This window comes from Rattus rattus, chromosome 10 (genome assembly GCF_011064425.1).
Source record: "Rattus rattus isolate New Zealand chromosome 10, Rrattus_CSIRO_v1, whole genome shotgun sequence".
Taxonomy (NCBI): domain Eukaryota; kingdom Metazoa; phylum Chordata; class Mammalia; order Rodentia; family Muridae; genus Rattus; species Rattus rattus.
The window spans coordinates 90,035,739-90,053,147 of record NC_046163.1 but is presented as its reverse complement, the minus strand read 5'-3'; the positions used below and the strand labels follow the sequence as shown (position 1 = coordinate 90,053,147).

At 36.3% G+C, this 17,409-nt stretch overlaps 1 protein-coding gene across 7 annotated transcripts in view; it reads left to right on the top strand.

The window, feature by feature from the left end:
• Nucleotides 1-17,409, top strand: part of Relch (RAB11 binding and LisH domain, coiled-coil and HEAT repeat containing) — a 94,633-nt gene that overhangs the window by 12,620 nt on the left and 64,604 nt on the right. For 5 of the 7 annotated variants that reach the window (XM_032914821.1, XM_032914824.1, XM_032914823.1 and 2 more), the window contains exons 2-7: nucleotides 3,176-3,265; nucleotides 11,838-11,909; nucleotides 12,018-12,073; nucleotides 12,167-12,280; nucleotides 16,839-17,042; nucleotides 17,145-17,236. In XM_032914821.1, the coding sequence (XP_032770712.1) occupies nucleotides 3,176-3,265; nucleotides 11,838-11,909; nucleotides 12,018-12,073; nucleotides 12,167-12,280; nucleotides 16,839-17,042; nucleotides 17,145-17,236 (628 nt within the window). The remainder of the gene's footprint in view (nucleotides 1-3,175; nucleotides 3,266-11,837; nucleotides 11,910-12,017; nucleotides 12,074-12,166; nucleotides 12,281-16,838; nucleotides 17,043-17,144; nucleotides 17,237-17,409) is intronic. The other 2 variants (XM_032914825.1, XM_032914827.1) reach the window with 2 other exon arrangements.

Here is a 17,409-nt window from a genome sequence, read left to right as displayed (position 1 = left end):
TGACCCTGAGCAGACTCTACTAGGGAGTTATATACCTTTGAAAGAGGCAGATTTCTAACAATAAGGGCAGAATTTGAGCAATGGTAACTAGGCAGGGTACTATTGATGGGGCGAAGTGACCTCCAAACTGATTCGTGGTCAGTGGACCTTTCGTGGGGTTTGGTGGGGAGGGGGGGGTTACAGGTGACTTTGTTCAACAGTTTGGCTTGCTGCTGTTCCAGGAACTAAATTATCTCTACCCCTCCTGGAAGGGAAGGGTCTTTTCGTGCTCGGAGGTTTGTGGTGGATTTTTCCCACTGGCCTCAGATTGACCCCAACTCTGGCTCTTTCCCATGCTCTTCTGAAAGGAAGTCCCTACATGTGTTCTTTTTCCTGAAATCCCACTCTTGAGTTGCAGGTCTGTTTCTTTCTATAAAATGCTGATAGTAGTAACTCTTCTGCATGGAGTTGTTTTTGAAAGTTAACTAAGTTGTCTATAAAGTATCTGCCACATAATAACTGGTCAGAAAGAATGCTAATAAATAATTCATAGATTATAATCATCCTTACCGCCTAACAACCAGGCATAAGGTAAAAAAAAAAAAAAATCACTTAGTGTTATCAAAATTTTAACTTACATAAATGGTTTGTTGATTATTTCAGCCTATAAGTTTCTAAGTTTAAATATTTTGACCTTAAAATTCAACTTGTAGAATCTGGTGACCAGGCTGAAAATTAGAAGATAGAAAGTCTACTCTTAGCTTGTGCATAGATTTATCATAAAGTGATTGATTTGTTATCTACATGTGTGACTTAATTCTCATTGTTTATTGACTGATTTACAGCAAGGAGCAAGTCTTACTAAATTTTTATGTTTAACTCCGGCCAAGGTTAGCAAGTTGATTTAATAAATACATAATCTTCATTTCTAATCTGTAAGATGACAATCTCGGACCATCTCTAAATTTTATTCTAGCCGGCAAACTATTTTGAAGTGGTGTCTAGTGAAAATGAGACCCAGCATGGGAGAAAAGCAGCTGGCAGTGGAAGACTCCCCACATAGTTCTGTTGTCTTTTTAATTCATGAGTGATCTAGGTCTTCGTGCAAACATCAGCTTTTTTAAACACTAGGTTAAATATGCTTCTCAAGTGTTTATAATCCTTTGCTACCAAAGTTTTTCTCTGCCGACTTTTAATATTTTCTATTCTTTTGGTTTTCAGCAATTTGATTATGATATTCGTACATTTCTGTACTCTGACCTCTTTGGTGTCCTCTGTTTTAAATCTGTATCTGCCTTACCTTTTGTTTATCTGCCATTGCTTCCACTTCTATATACCTTAAACATATTTTTTTTTTTTGTTCCATGGAAAAAATTCTGTACTTTCTGTTTTACTCTGTTTTCTTTATTCTTCATGTTGGATGCTATCTTTAATCTTTTTAAAATCCTCATTTGTGTATGTCTATGTACCTGTGCCCAGAAGTCACTTAAAGAGGTTGATTCCTCCTTCACTATCGAGCCCAAGGACTGACCACGTGTCATTAGACTTGACAGCAAGTGCTTTATACACTGAGCCCATCTCAGCACCCCTGTATTACTTTTACTCTGTTGCGTTTATTCTGTTATATTCTGCATTGAACTTTTGGTATGAAGCATTTCTTTTCCAGGTCTACTGATATTTTTAGAATTTCCTTTGGTATTTTTTTATATTCTGGTTTTTTCTGCTAGGATTTCTTATCCTGTTGTTGTTGTATTAAAACATGACCAAGACAACTTGTAGAAAGAAGGGTTTTTTGGGCTTACGGTTTCAAATAGATAAGTGTCCATCACCATTGAGGATAGCAAAGTGACAGCAGGCAGGCAGACATGGTTGCAGAACAGCTGAGACCTCACATCTTACACAACCAACAGGAGGCAGAGAGAAAGACCGGGCCTCTGTCCAACGACACACCAGTTCCAGCAAGCTGACATCTTCTAAGTCTCCCCAAATGCCAATAATTGGGGACCAAGTCTTCATATGCCCAAGACTTATGGTGGACACCTCATTAAAGCCACACACTTTCATTCACTGACCATATCTTTTCTTTTATTGGATAATTTTTTATTTACATTTTAAATGTTATTCCCTTTTCCGGTTTCCCCTCCAGAAACCCCCTAACCCATCCCCTCTCCCCCTCCTTCTATGAGGGTGCTCCCTCACCCACTCCCTCCCACCTCCCCGCCCCGACATTCCCCTACACTGGGGCATCCAACCGTGGCAGGACCAAGGGCTTCTTCTCCCATTGATGCCCGATAGGGCCATCCTCTACTACATATGGGACTGGAGCCATAGATCCATCCCTGTGTACTCTTGGGATGGTGGTATAGTCCCTGGGAGCTCTGGTATTGTTGTTATTATGGGGGTTGCAAGTCCCTTCATCTCCTTTAGTCCTTTCTCTAACTTCTCCATTGGGGACCGCTTCTCAGTTCAATGGTTGGCTGCAAGCGTCTGCCTCTGTATTTGTCAGGCTCTGCCTCTCAGGAGGCAGCTATATCAGGCTCCTGTCAGCATGTACATTTTGGCATCACTCACTGACCATAGTTTTAACAGCTGTTTTAAAATCTTTTGTGTCCTGATTGTCACATATAGCTTTCTTGGAATTTATCCTGTTTGCTGATATTTCCTCCAGGGACTGGATGATCCTTTGGTGTTCTAGTTTATGAAGTCACTTTGGTCTGCATGATAAACAGTGTTTATGATAGATTGTTAAGGCTGGATTTTGGTCTGGTTTTTCCAGTGTTTTATGTTTTCAGTCAACAATTATCTAGTCCAGACTAAATGTACAAAGTCTTTGAGGTGGGCGTTCAAATAACTATTTGGGGGAGGTGGCTATTGTGTGGTTGGAATGTTTGGTTGGTTGACTGGTTCTGGCTAGTTGTACTACTTATAATATGCTCTATGTGTGCTTGGTTCATAAGTAGGACATATATTTGGATACGTAAACATAATTACCTAAAGTAGTTGAACTAGTTTGAGCATTTTTAAAATTTTTTTAATTTTTTTGTTTTTTGAGCATTTTTAACTTTTTTTGTTTAATAGAACTTCTAGAACTTAGAGTCATAGTTTTGTTAAATGAAAATATTTATGGGTATTTGAATTAAAATCTCCTATTTTGCAACTAAGTAAAAAACTGTTCTGTTACTTCTCTCTTTTATAGATCGAGCTGGGAGCATTAGTACTCTTGATTCATTAGACTTTGCAAGATATTCAGATGATGGAAACAGGGAAACAGATGAAAGAGTGGCGGGTAAGTAAGACTAGGAAGATAGATTTGGATTCTTTCACTTTCCAGAAATAATAAAGTGAGCTGAAGAATTACCTTCCTCCTACTCTACTAATGTCAGAATACCTAATTATTAAACAAAGTTGTGACAACTAATTAATTACATTAGAGATACCCCAGCTTTCTGTTTTGGTGGCATTAGCAGTTTTAGTATAAACCAACAATTTGTGGCAAGCTATTAGCAACTGCTGTAAAAAGAGTTTTATGTTATCAGTTGCATAGTTTAAAGACAGAACTAACTGTACCTTAGCCTCATTCTCTTGATAACCCCAGCCAGGGCCAACATTCACATGTGTCTATCAGTACAACTTTGGATTTTTTTTTTAAAGCTGGTTGAAATATCTCTGATCTGTGAACATGCTCTAACTCTCACAGTTGTTTCCAGAAATTCTTGATTTTCCTGTGGTATCTGGTTCAACAGGGTCTTCCAGGACCCTGCCCATCCTAATAGGATAATATATTTCTAAGTGCTTGTTCAGTCCAGTTTCCTCCATTCCCATCCCCACCCACTTCCTCATCACTCCTTCAGGTACATATCATCACTAGATCTGTAGGACTTCTGAGGACTAATTTGTCTCATACTGTACTCTGTCAGTACCATTTGACTCCAGTGAAAATGTCTTCAGAATTGTTCCCCCAGAATTTGCCAGTGTGGGAACTATGGCTCTTTGAGTGCAAATAACTGGTTCTTCAGGGTTATGGCTTCCTATCATTGAAGTCATTCTACTTAGTGTTGTAGGAATTGTTTTTGTAAGACTGGCCAAGAGTGAGACATTGAAAGCAGGATTTATGCTTCAATGGAATTGCAGGCATTCCTGAACCAGTAGGGCCAAACAGGATAGACAGAACTGTGAGGGCAGATCTACATCAATTACTAGGAGACTTTCTTACACTTAACTGGGACAAGTTTGTTAAAACCTACACACTGCTGAGCTATTGTAGTCATTATAAAAATAATTAATTCCTGGGACTGGAGAGGTGGCTCAGTGCTTAAGAGTACTGACTGCTCTTCCATAGGATCCAGGTTCAATTTCCAGAACCCACATGTTGACTCATAACTGTAACTACAGTTCAGGGGAATATGATTCTATCACACAGACACACATGGAAGTAAAACACCAATGCACATAAAATAAAAATAAATAAATAATGGAACAAATAAATAATTCTTGTAGGGTCCTTGCTTGCTCCAATCTAAACACTGAATGCTTATTGTCTCATTGAGGTAGACCACCTACCCACAAGAAACTAAGGCCCTGGGAGAGATTGTACTAGACTTGGGTAGGATTCAAATCCAAATAGCCTCGCAACAGAGCCCACAATTATTTAGACTGTATGCCACCTCTTGATCTGAAGGATTGGGTTTGAAATTTAAATTATTAAATTTTAATTAAATTATTAATTAAAAATTCCATTGCAATATGTGATGTCCATTTCTTGCCCAAGGTTAGAAACTTGATATTTAAAAATCACAATATTACATGAGTAAAGGGGAAGGAGAAAGTTCAACCAAAACTAAGAGGACTCAATAGTATAAATAATAGTGATGCTAATTTAATGAAAAGGTCATGGGAAGAATTTAGTGTGACCTCTTCTTTATGGCTACTTTGTTCTGAGCATAATTCAGCAATAATCATCAAAACAGCAAATCAAATCAGCTGTACTAATATATAATAGCTATAATCTAGCACTTGGAAGCTGAGGCAAAAGAATTGCCCTAGATCTAAGACTAGTCTGGGTTGCACAGTGAGACCCTAACTAAAGAAAGAGAATAGAAAAAAAAAAAAAAAAAAAAAAAACCCTCATAGATCACATCTCTAATGTCTAATTTAGCAGATCAAATGGTAGTTTAATTGGATAAACTCAGGGTTGGGTTATCTTGCTGTATCATTTATACAGTAGCATTGTTATATAATTACAGAGTAAATGGTTTATGTTATATAGTAAATATATGGATTTCAGGAGAATTGAGATGGGTTGATTCTCATGCATCATAGGCTAGCCTGGAACTCAATATGTAACCTTAAACTCTGATCTTCCTTGCTTCCTCCTCTCAAGTTGTATCCCACCACTACTTATGTTGCTGGACTGATCAGATACAGGGCTATGGCCCCAAGACCCTGTTTAGTTTTATATCTATATAGTTACATGTTAAAAAATAACTCTTACCAACAAGTTGGCTACATAATTATGTTCCTTAATTTCCATTTGAAATTAGATCCCAGAGTTTCTTGTTATTTAGGTATTTTTGATTTTTAATTAGCAGAAAACATTGTTAAGAAACAAGCTTTGGGCCATTCCATCTTTCTTTGTGTCAGAACAGGAGTGAGAAGGTTTTTAATCTCCCCTCTTCCTGCTTCTTGATGGAGGAGTGAACCTCATCCTCCACACTTGGTACAAGAAAATAGAATGTGGGACTGAAGGGTTAGCTCAGCAGTTTAGAGCACTGACTGGGCTTGCAGAGGACCCAGGTTCCGTTCCTAGTATGACTTTGCAGCTCACAGCAATCCAGTTCCTCACTCCCATCCCAACAGCTCCAGCACCCTTTTCTGGCTTCTACAGGCACCAGACATTGGTGCAGGCAAAATACCTATACATAAATATTAGAAAAAACAACAATGTTTTGAATGTGACAATTTTGATCTTGTATTTTTAATCTAAATAATATATTCTACCTCTAACTTTGGGGAGATAGCCGTTTTTTTAATTATTGTATTAAGAACTGTACTGTGCTAATATGCTAATGAATGTCTTCATCTTCCTTAGAGAAAGAGCATGTTCTAGACAACAGTTTTGGTCTTGTGTAGAATCAAACGTGTATATGTGAGGCTTTAAGAAATTAATCACATTCTCCAAAGATGTTGATTTTTTTTTTCCTAATCATTTGTAGTAATTTAAAAGTGAATCAAAAGACCATGATTCAGGAAAGATGATTGTCCTGCCATCTGTCATTCGATTATATAGAACCCTCAATAATATAGATAACACAGATCCAGAATCAATTGTCCTATCAATGTGGATCTTTTCTAACCTTTAAGTAGCTATTGATGTTTGAGGCAGGGGTGGGGTGGGGTGGGGTTGGGGGGTCTCAGGTAGCCCAGTCTGATCTTGTACTATGTAACTGAGGTTGGCTTTGAACACCTGATCTTCCCACCGCTACCTCCCAGGTACTGCATTATAGACAAATAACACATTTGAACAGCTGTTGATAGTTATAGGACACATGTTTTCTTATTACCTTTCTGTTAAAATAAAAATCTGGTTATTTTCTAGGCCTGTAGAGTTGTGGGGTTTTTTCTTCTTTTTCTTTCTTGACACCCCACCCATCCCCAGAGATTGGATGGATGGATGAATAATAGATGGATGGATTTAAGACTCATTCATGTGCTTTCCTACTGAGCCCTATCCTGAAGCTTAGGGGAAGACTCTAAATGTTAAGCATTCTGCTCAGTATTGATAGAAAATATCTTATTTAATACTGTTAGCAGTCCTATGGAATAAGTAAGGAGATCTATATTTTAGAAACTAATAAAATGATACTTCAAAGATTTGCCAGTAACAGAACACAAAAAAGGTTTATTTCCAAAGCCTACAATGTCTTTAGTATAAGCTATACCTCTGAAAAGTATGTTTTTATGGATATCAGAATTTCATTTTTCCCAAATAAAATTATTTTAACTTGTCACATTATTTTCAAAGAGGTAAAAGACTGAAGCTTTTATTGTTGGCATTTTTTCATTGAACTATGCATTGAACAACAATGGAGGTTTTCCTCGGCCCTTTATATGCACACAAGTGTCTTTGTACCTTCATATACAAGCTTGTATACACAGTTATTCACAGATTGAACTATATACATAAAATTGATACTAACATGTCAAAACAAATGAGCTGAATTCTGATTTCGTTAATAAATGACTAAAGCTTTTTTAAAGATAAGATAGATTCATGATATTTGAATTACTGTTATTTAGCTTATTTTATGCATTTTGAACATAGAAGTGTGAAGCAGTTTTGCCATCAAGGAATTTGTTCCTTGTTGCAAGATTGCTTCGGAATTGATGACAAGGGTTTCAATCACTTTAGAACTGTGGCTAGGAGATAACTCAGCCCATAATGTGCTTACCTTGCAACCAGAAGGATCCAAAAGCTTCATTCTCAGTACCCATTAAAAAATACAAAATCAAATAAAACAGGTGTGCATAATGCCGTGTACCTATAATCACAGTGCTGAGGAAGAGTCCCTGGGACTCTCTGGCCCGCCCACCTAGCCTAGTTGGAGAGTTCCGAGCCAATAAGAGACTGTTAGGAGAACAGGATGGATCACACCCTAGAAACAACATGGAAATTATCCTCTGCCCTTCACATGCAACAAGTGCCTTTGTACCGTCACACACAAGCTTGTGTACACAGTTATTCACACAGGAGAACCTGCTTCACAAAATCCATCTTTTAACATCAGAGTTGCTGGTTTTGTTCTTGTATTTCTGCCTACTAGAGTAAAAATTCTATGTTCACACACTAATGAAATCCAAAGAGATACAAAACTGCTTGCTTGCTAATTTTCAGGGAAAGATCCTCCTGAATACTAGAGAAAGGAGTCATTGTTGATGGATTCAGCACATATTTATTGACTACTCAGTCTATATTCCAAGTGGTATGTTGTTCTCTTCTAAAATGACTCTCAGATCTTGCCTGTGAAGTCATCAGTCCTATACCCTGAATAACAAATGCTCAGTATCATCCATGGTCTGTTGTTCCCTCGTTAATGGTCAGGGCACTATCTGTATCCCATTGCCTCAGTATCCCCTCGGTTTTGCTTGTTTTATTGAGACAAATCTATGTGAACTAGGTTGGCCTCAACTTTATCCCCTCTCCGCCCCAGCTTTCTGAGCGCTGCTATTGCACACACACACACACACACACACACACACACACACACACACACACACACACACACAAATATACATGGCCAGAATTTTTTTTTTTTTTTTTTTTTTTTTTTTTTTTTGAGACAGGATCTCACTAGCATACCCTTGGCTGTCTCACTATGTAGACCAGACTGGCTAAACTTGTAGAGATCCAAATCTGCCTCTCTGCCTCCCAAATGCTGATATTAAAAGCATATTCTTGGCCAGGAATTTTTTTCTGAGAACCCAATTTCTCTTATTTTGTGTATCTCCCTAGTTTAAACAAACAAACAAAAATATATATGTTCTTTTCTATTAGAAGAACCTTTGATTTTATTTTCTTATACTAAACTTAATATATGAACTTTACATTTAGATATTATTTGAAGTTGGATTGGCATTCCAACAGGGTTAGATAGAACATTAGTGAAATCAATTTATCTGAAATTTGTTTCCATGAAGTTAAGGTAGTATTAGAAATAGGAAAAATATTGTAATGGGTGGTTATATGTAAGTTAAAAACAAAGGTAATGTTCATTAAATTTCTGTGGATTTCAGATTCCAAAGATGTATCTCATGTACCCTTACAGAGTTGGTTTTACAAACAAACTGGTAGGGATAGGGCTTGTGGGTAGGTAGGTTAGAAAGATGAAGTTTTCTGCAGAATATTTGTCTTTGATATTTGAGATCTTAATATATATATATATATATATATATATATATATATATATATATATATATATATATATATAAAATGTCACAAAAGTTTGACATTAGAGCACTTACAGAGATAGTTGAGATGAATTGCTAGTTACTGAGGAATTAGAATCAGTATGATAGGGACATTAATTGATGGCAGGATAAAGACAACATGTATGTCATAAGTAATCTCTAAGTTTCCCTTAGTTGGCTTCCAAACCAACTCAGTGGGTGGATGTACCATTAAGTGACTCCCCATGGAGGAAGAGCAGGTATGAGAAGGAAATGATGCAATTCAGTTAGAACCAAAACCAAAACTTAGGAAACATTCAAATGGGCATGTCTAGGAAAAAGGAAATAATGTATTTGGTGAAAGGGTTTTAAGATTGTGATCATCAAAACCACAGGAAAGTATGTCATGGGTTAGGTAACATGAGAAAAGGCCCAAGGGTGATGATGAGAGAAATCAACTTCAAGACAAGTGATAGAGGGACCTGAACAGAAAGAACAATGAGGGCAAGGGTTTTTTCCTTCCCTGGAAGGTTTGTCAGCATGAATTAAGTTGAAAACAAGCATTATAAAATACATGTACTGAGTTGGGACCTAGGGTAAATTAACATTGCTTATACTGACTTAAGTGTTAAAATTGTGAACAGTAAAACTGTAAGGCTCACTGTTAATGTGCATGTATGTTGATAGCTATCACATTTAAGCTCATGAGATCACCTTAGTTTGGGTTGAGCAAGTAGAGTGTGTAGAGTGGTTGTTGGCTCCTGCAGCATTTTATACACACACACTCGCAGGCGCACATGCACACACACCTTCATATACTTTTAGAAAGAATGGCGATTTTAAGAATTTCTCAGAACTTGTTCCACAAAGTTTATCTCCTTACAAGGTATTCAGTTTGTACTTCAATGCAGTATAAAGTATACATGTATGAAATTGTCAGAAAATCAAAGATGTTATAAGTTTTCCCAAATCTGTATTTGCTGGTTATAGTCTACCTTTTATAGAGATGTGCTGTAGCTTCAAGCATAAAACTCTGTCTTTTAGAACATGTGTTATATACTAAGAAACATGCAGCAGAGTGAATTCATATTGGAAGTCTGTCTTTTCAAAGCATTGCTATCTTCCTTCTAATGACATTTGGCAATATGTATGTAGATGTTTGTAAAATTATAAATTCTTGCCGTCTGACATGGGTTTTCTGGCTTTCTGTGCCTAATCACTCTTTGTTTTGTTCCTGGTCACCAGTTTAATTTGAGCATTTCCCACTTTGTGTTTTAACCAGTTTCTTCCCTTCCCTCCCTTCCCCTTATTTTCCTGTCATTCTGGTGTAGGGCATTTCTGATCTGCAATTGTTCTGTAGTATATTTTGGACAATTTTAAGTGATATTGAAAGCATAATATGTATACTTTTACCTTATGCATAGTCTAGTTAGGTGCTTTTTTCAAAATTTCATAGAATTTTCAATTTTTTTAAATGAACAAATTTCTACATAAAAGTATTCAGTTATGTAAATAATCTGACTTCAGCAAAAACTCTTAAAGTGTTTGAAGGAATTGCAGTTCAGGGGAATGTCTTAGCTTTGCTGCACAGAAGTGTTTGCAGATGAGCTTTGCTGACTACCAACAGCACGCAGAAACTCGGTGCCATCTTAGCTGTGCTTTCACTGCTGCTGCAGCTAAACTCTGTGCATCAAAAGAAATGGCCGTCATAGCTGTGATTCAACTACATCCTAAGTTTTTATTGAACACATGCAAACTGAGTGAATCCTAATTTTTCCATATATCTTTAAAGCTTTCTTATATCTGATGCCACCTCATCTTTTTTTTTCTACCAATCATTCAGGCAAAGTTGCATTTAAGATGAAAATTGAATTCCTTAGATTTTATGCAAATGTGTTTACCATTTGTGGCAGAGATCAATTAATTTTCCCAATTTTAATTATCAGAAGTAACTCTTTTTCTTCAAGTTTAAACTTGCTGTTTCTTAAGCACATTATCTATAAATTTTAAGAAAACTAGATAAAGATACATGCATTCAGTCCTGTTTGTGACAAATAATGCACAAAACTTAATAGATTTTTCCAGCATTCGTGCTCTCTTACAATTAGACTATATGATAGTAGGAGAAATCTTTAAAGTTTATTAATCCCTCTTAAAAGAAGATAAGTTATTTGTAGACCTATTAGGACTTTTAAAATTCTACCTAATTTCACCTCGCACAGCTATTTTAGAGGTGATTGGTATGTGTGTAATATTTGCTTTACGATTAAGTCATTTCTGGTTTTTTGGTGTTAAATAAGAATGGAACTAAAACATTTAGGCCTTTTTATGTGTGTCTTTAACCTATCTTCTTGTTTTTAGAAAACATGCATCCTTGGAGGAAGGCGTATAGGCATACAACATTTGTTACACATTTAAATGTAATAACTCTCAACCTAACAAGCCATCTAGCCACTAATGTTTCTAAAATTACAATATAGTACATTTCAAAGTACCTTAAAATACTTTTTTAAGGCTAGTTAATTTTCATATAATTTTTACCTTCCTTCCTCCAAAATTATGTTAACCAAAAATATTTCATTACATTTTCTTACCCAGATTGGCTAAAACAGAAGCACCCAGATTACTAAATGTTTAATTACCTAAATAAAAGTATTATATTTTAATAGCTGTATTCCTTGTCAGACAGCTAGAACATACACCCCTAATTTTGCTAAAACTATGGAAAATGATCACCAGTTTGCTTGCAAATCAACTCTGCTGCATGCGTTCACAAGTTTCATAAAGGTTGCATGCTTTCTGTTTTCAATACAAATTGTGTTTTTTCATACCCATCTTTGCTTTTTATTTTTTTATTTTTGTTTCCCTTTTCTTGGTTGGATGCCTGTGTGTGTTTAATCCAAATCCCTGTCCAGTTCTGGAGTTTGAACTACGGAAAGCCAAGGAGACCATTCAGGCCCTCCGAGCCAACCTAACAAAGGCTGCAGGTGGTGTACATAAAACTTTTTGAGCCTTTTCCCACTTTTACTATGTAGAAGTAGCTGGACTTTTTTTAAGTATAAAGTAGTAAACATTATCTTATTTTATCCCACCAGAACATGAAGTTCCTTTACAGGAACGAAAAAATTACAAATCAAGTCCTGAAATTCAGGTGGGTTGACAACACCACTTATCTTCCATACAACTGAAGTATCAAAGGAGCAAAAGCTCACATTTTCCCATCTGTCTTTTACTTTGCTTTCAGGAGCCAATCAAACCTCTTGAAAAGAGAGCTCTCAACTTCCTAGTCAATGAGTTTTTGTTGAAGAATAATTACAAGCTTACATCAATAACCTTTTCAGATGAAAATGATGATCAGGTAAAGTTACTGTTTTAAGAAATGTCTACTTTAGTCTACTTTTTCTCTAACTTGATGTTTTAACACTTACGCCTGCAGTAAGATTCCATGTGGGTAGTTCTAAAATCAAAGCAGGTACTACTCAGTTTAGTATTCTATTGGCTCACAGACCTTTTCTATTTTGTAACCTTTTTAAATAAAGACTTACCTTTCTTTCCAGGTAGCTTTTTACAGCCCTTTAGTAATTGTATAGCTCCTTCATTCAAAAAGTATGTTTTTTAAAACTAAATGATTACTTGATCCTATTAATTAATGCAGACTTAGAAATTGAGTTTAACTATTAAAAAAAATCTTGAGTAGCACTATATACGACTCAGATGCTCAATAGCAATGGTTGGAGGTTTTTTGGTTGGTTGGTTAATTGGTTTTGTTTTTTGGATTTTTTTTTTTAAATGGGTTTTGTGGGGGGAATTTTGTTTTGTTTTGTTTTTTGGGTTTTTCATTTGTTTGTTTGGTTTTTTGTTTTGTTCTGAGGCAGGGTTTCTCTGGGTATTACTGACTGTCCTGTAGACCAGGCTGTCCTTGAACTCAGAGACAGACCTGCTTCTGCCTCCCAAGTGCTGGGATTAAAGACGTGAGCCATTACCACCTGGCTAGAGAATATTTTGAATATATATATATATATATATATATATATATATATATATTGCATGTATACATGTATTTATCTGGTTCTCTGAATAGGAACCAATTCTTCTGATAAAATGTTGAAGACAAAGAAATGATCATTTTATTATCATCTCTCTGGAAATGTAACAGCTTACTGTCCTGTGAGTCTGTTTGAATCGTAGACATTTTAGAAGTAAATGCCAGAGCATTTTTTATGAAGAAAGCAGAAGGCTATCATTTGGGGTTGGGGATTTGGCTCAGTGGTAGAGCACTTGCCTAGCAAGCACAAGACCCTGGGTTGGTCCCAGCTCCAAAAAAAAAAAAAAAAAAAAAGGCTATCATTTTTATCTTTGCTTACTCACTTTTGTGGTATTAGAGATTGTAACTGACACATACTAAGCAGACTGCCTACCTCTAAAGCTGCATCCTCACCCCCAGAGGCCAGTATTTTAAGTGAAAGTTATTCCTTAACTTCATAAAATCTCCTGTGGATATTTTTGTAGATATGGAAGCTCTATAAAAGGACATGGCTGTTTATTTACTTCCTCGATTATCATTGCATTTGTCAGGACTTAAATGTGATGTAGTTAATTGTGTATCACTTAACAACATGACACTTTCTGAGAATAGTAGCAGTCATTCACTGATTTCACCACTGTGAAATTCGTCATTATAAAATATACTTATGGAGACTCAGCAAGGTACTATAATCCTACTGTGATGTCATTCATATATGAGGTCTATCATTGATTTTGATGCAGCATGTGGCTATGCATAAATGTTTAGCTATCACATGGTCGCTTTACTGAGCTTGTACTAGGCAAAAGACATTAAATATTTACAATATGATTGCTGTGGGTATAATTTAAGTTAATCATGTTTTTATCATTAACTTCACAACATTTTAAGTGTAAGAAGTGTTGAAAAGTGAAACAGAAGGTTGAAAGGGAGAAAGAATAGCAAACAACAGAGGGGGTCAAACAGAACATGGCCTCTTTAAGCCTAGACTTGCCACTTCTGACTTTAAATACAAATAATTGATCCTGCTCAGTGAAGAGGCAGAAAGGATCAGATGGCAGCAGTACTCCCTCAATATGTGACAAGGAAATAGCTTAGTAGGATATAGAAGCTCTGTGGTCTTTCATCAGTTGATTTGACATTAATAAAAACGGAAGTGGAAAGGAACTACAGTACCCAAAGCAACTTTGATGTAAAGAACAAGGAAAACTTGAATCACCTTCCTTCCATCCGTAAAAAATAAGACTATCAAAACATATTGTGTTGTTACGTAGACAAGGAACCTATTGCAGTGTAATCCAGAGGTAGACATGCCCTGGGCCTGCTGACGTCTCAGAGTACAAACAGGAAACGTAGCCTTCTGACAAGTGCTGCCTTCCAAGTCGGCTTGAAACCACATTCCATAGCATTGAAAGCTAATTCAAAATGGATTTTACTATGAACCTGTAAGGCGTATAGAGGTAAAAGAAAAGGGTAAATCATTACATAAGATTTCTTAAATAAGACACCAAAATCATGGTAGACTGCAGATGTACTGTCACCAAAATAATTTTTCTAAGTCAGTAAGATGTCTTAGCAGATAAAGGTGCTTGCCGCCCAGCCCCTCAGCCTGGTTTTAATCCCCAGAGCCCCGGTGAAAATTGAAGGAAAGAACTGACTCTGTGTTGTCCTATGACTTAAACCATGGCATGCATACACAGCAACACACACATTATGGAAACACACGTGATGATAATAATTCTTGAGGCTGGAGGGGTACCTCAGCAGCTATTTCTTACTCTTCCAGAGGACCCACGCTGGGAAATTTATATCTACTTGTAAACCCATCTCACACCCTGGCCTCTGTGAGTATACGCACATGCACACAAGCACACGCAGCACGCACGCGAGCGCGCGCACACACACACACACACACACAAACACACGCACGCGTGCACACACACATGGGCACAAAGATATAAATAAAAATTAAAAACAATTAAGACCACTGTTGAGTGAAAACACAAATAATACTTTGGGTGAATGTGTTCAAAGTCATAAAGGATTTGTTAAAATTTTCTAAACTGTTTAATAAGAAATAAATGTAATTTTTAAAAACATTAGCAAAAGAATTATATGCATGCTTCACCAAAAAAGGGTATCTATATGAAAATGAGCTCCTGAAAGATGCTCAGTACTTCTTCCTCCAAAGATGAGCATCCAGAGAGATGCCACACACTTAGAATGTCTATGACTGAAGACTTGATGGGCTGGGCCCGAGTTAGGTAGATTGAAATAAAGTGATGTATGCTATATTTGTTTATAATTTGTGTAATCTAAAATTTATTTAGTTCTTATAAGCTAACATCATGAGGGCTTTTAAATTACTCATAGAAAAGTTCTAAGAAGTAATGAGTATTATACCCATTTGATAGGTGGCCCTTTTAACCTAAATTAACTGATAAGCAGTGATTAGGAACGTTTTATTTACCTCCGGTTTTTTCTAAACCCCCGATTTTAGTGCTCATATCAACTCCATATTTCATTTTTAAGCATAATTATTTTATTATTTAAGTAAACCATTAAAGAATTAAAGTGCTACATTTATAATTATGACTATGCCAAATTATAATAAGATAATAACTTAGAACTAAGTTATTTTGATTTTTGGATGGGCGGTATAGTAAGAAAGAATATCTGTCTGTGACTTATTGCTATGTTATTTCATACAGCCTGTTTAAAATATCTTTGTTGTAGAGTATTCAAGATACTCTTTTTGTGGTTTTAATGGAGTTGATTTATTCTGAATTAAAGTATTGTTTAAAAACATAATAGATTTATAGGTAGCTATTTGGATTCTTTAAATTACCATCAGCGTTTTTACTATTGATACAAGTTAGATTTAATAGCTATAGCAATATCAATAGGTTAAGTTGGTTATTAATTCGTTAGAGAGAACAATGTATACGTGTGGGAAGAACAACACTACTAATCAGTCTACTTGTAACTTGTAAATATGTTTGATGAACTAAGCGCTTAACTTTTCCTGCCCCAGTGATCAAACTCAGGACTTCATGCATTGTAGACAAGCACTGAGCTCCATCTCAGTCCATCTTTGATAGGTTCAACTTAAAAAAAGACCAACATCCCATTATCTAACATAATTAAACAGAAAGCATAAAATTGTAAGAATAATAATTGTGCAGTGTAAGAGCACCTAGAACATACACTTAAGGTTTTCTTGTTGTTTGGTTTTGGGTTTGGTTTGGTTTGGTTTGCTGTTTGGAGTCATGGCCTCACTATGTAACCCTGGTCAACCTGGAACTCAATACAGGCTGGCTTCCAACTCAGAGATCCGTGTACCTCTGCCTCCCTTGTGCTGGAATTAAAGGTATTGCACCATCATCATGCCCAGAACACTTAGACATTCTAATAAAACTATTATCTTTGGTTTTCCAGGGTAGTAATACTTGACACAAAATGCGAGATAAAATTACCTTAAAGATTTTTTTAGTTATTATTTATTTTTAATTATTTGCGCGCGCGCGCGCGTGCGTGCATGCGTGTGTGCGTGTGTGCGTGTGTGTGTGTGTGTGTGTGTGTGTGTGTGTGTGTGCGCATGCACATGTGTTTGTGCATTCATATGTACAGGCTTGTGTATGGAAAAAATCAGAGAACAGATTTCTAGAGTTGGTTTTCTTATCTTTAACATTGGTGCCAGGCATTGACCTCAGGTCATCCAATTTGCCCACTGAGCCATCACACCAGCTTCTCAAAGGTTTGTTGTCCTCGTCGTCGCTGCTGCTGCTGCTGCTGCTGCTGCTGCTGTTGTTGTTGTTGTTGTTGTTGTTGTTGTTGTTGTTGTTGTTGTTGTTGTTGTTTTAATGATTTTTGTGTGTGTGTGTTCCATTAGGATTTTGAATTGTGGGATGATGTAGGATTAAACATTCCCAAACCCCCAGACTTGTTACAACTTTACCGAGACTTTGGAAATCATCAAGTGACTGGGAAAGATCTTGTGGATGTGGCCAGTGGAGTAGATGAAGATGAATTAGAGCCTCTTACACCAGTTTTAGGCAACATCCCTCCAACCCTTGATACTCCCCTGCCTATAGAGGTGAGAAATACCAGTTAAGTACTCATTTCCACAAAACATTTATGTAAAAATGTTACTGTGAGATCTTGAGTTTCTGCTTCTTTTTCCTGCTTTGATTTTTAGAACTCCTTGCTAGTACAGAAATTAGAAGATAAAATTAGTTTATTAAATAATGAAAAATGGTCATTGATGGAGCAAATCAGAAGGCTTGAAAGGTTAGTACTTAGTTGTTATTTCTAAGTCCTAAAGTTTGTGTTGACATTGGCAGGTTATATAGCTATATGAAGCAGGATTTCAGTATTAAGGCTTAGTATTTTCACATAGCTGTTATTAAAGCCTTTTAATTATTTTCTGTACTTAAAACAGCTAAATACCTCCTTTCACTTAT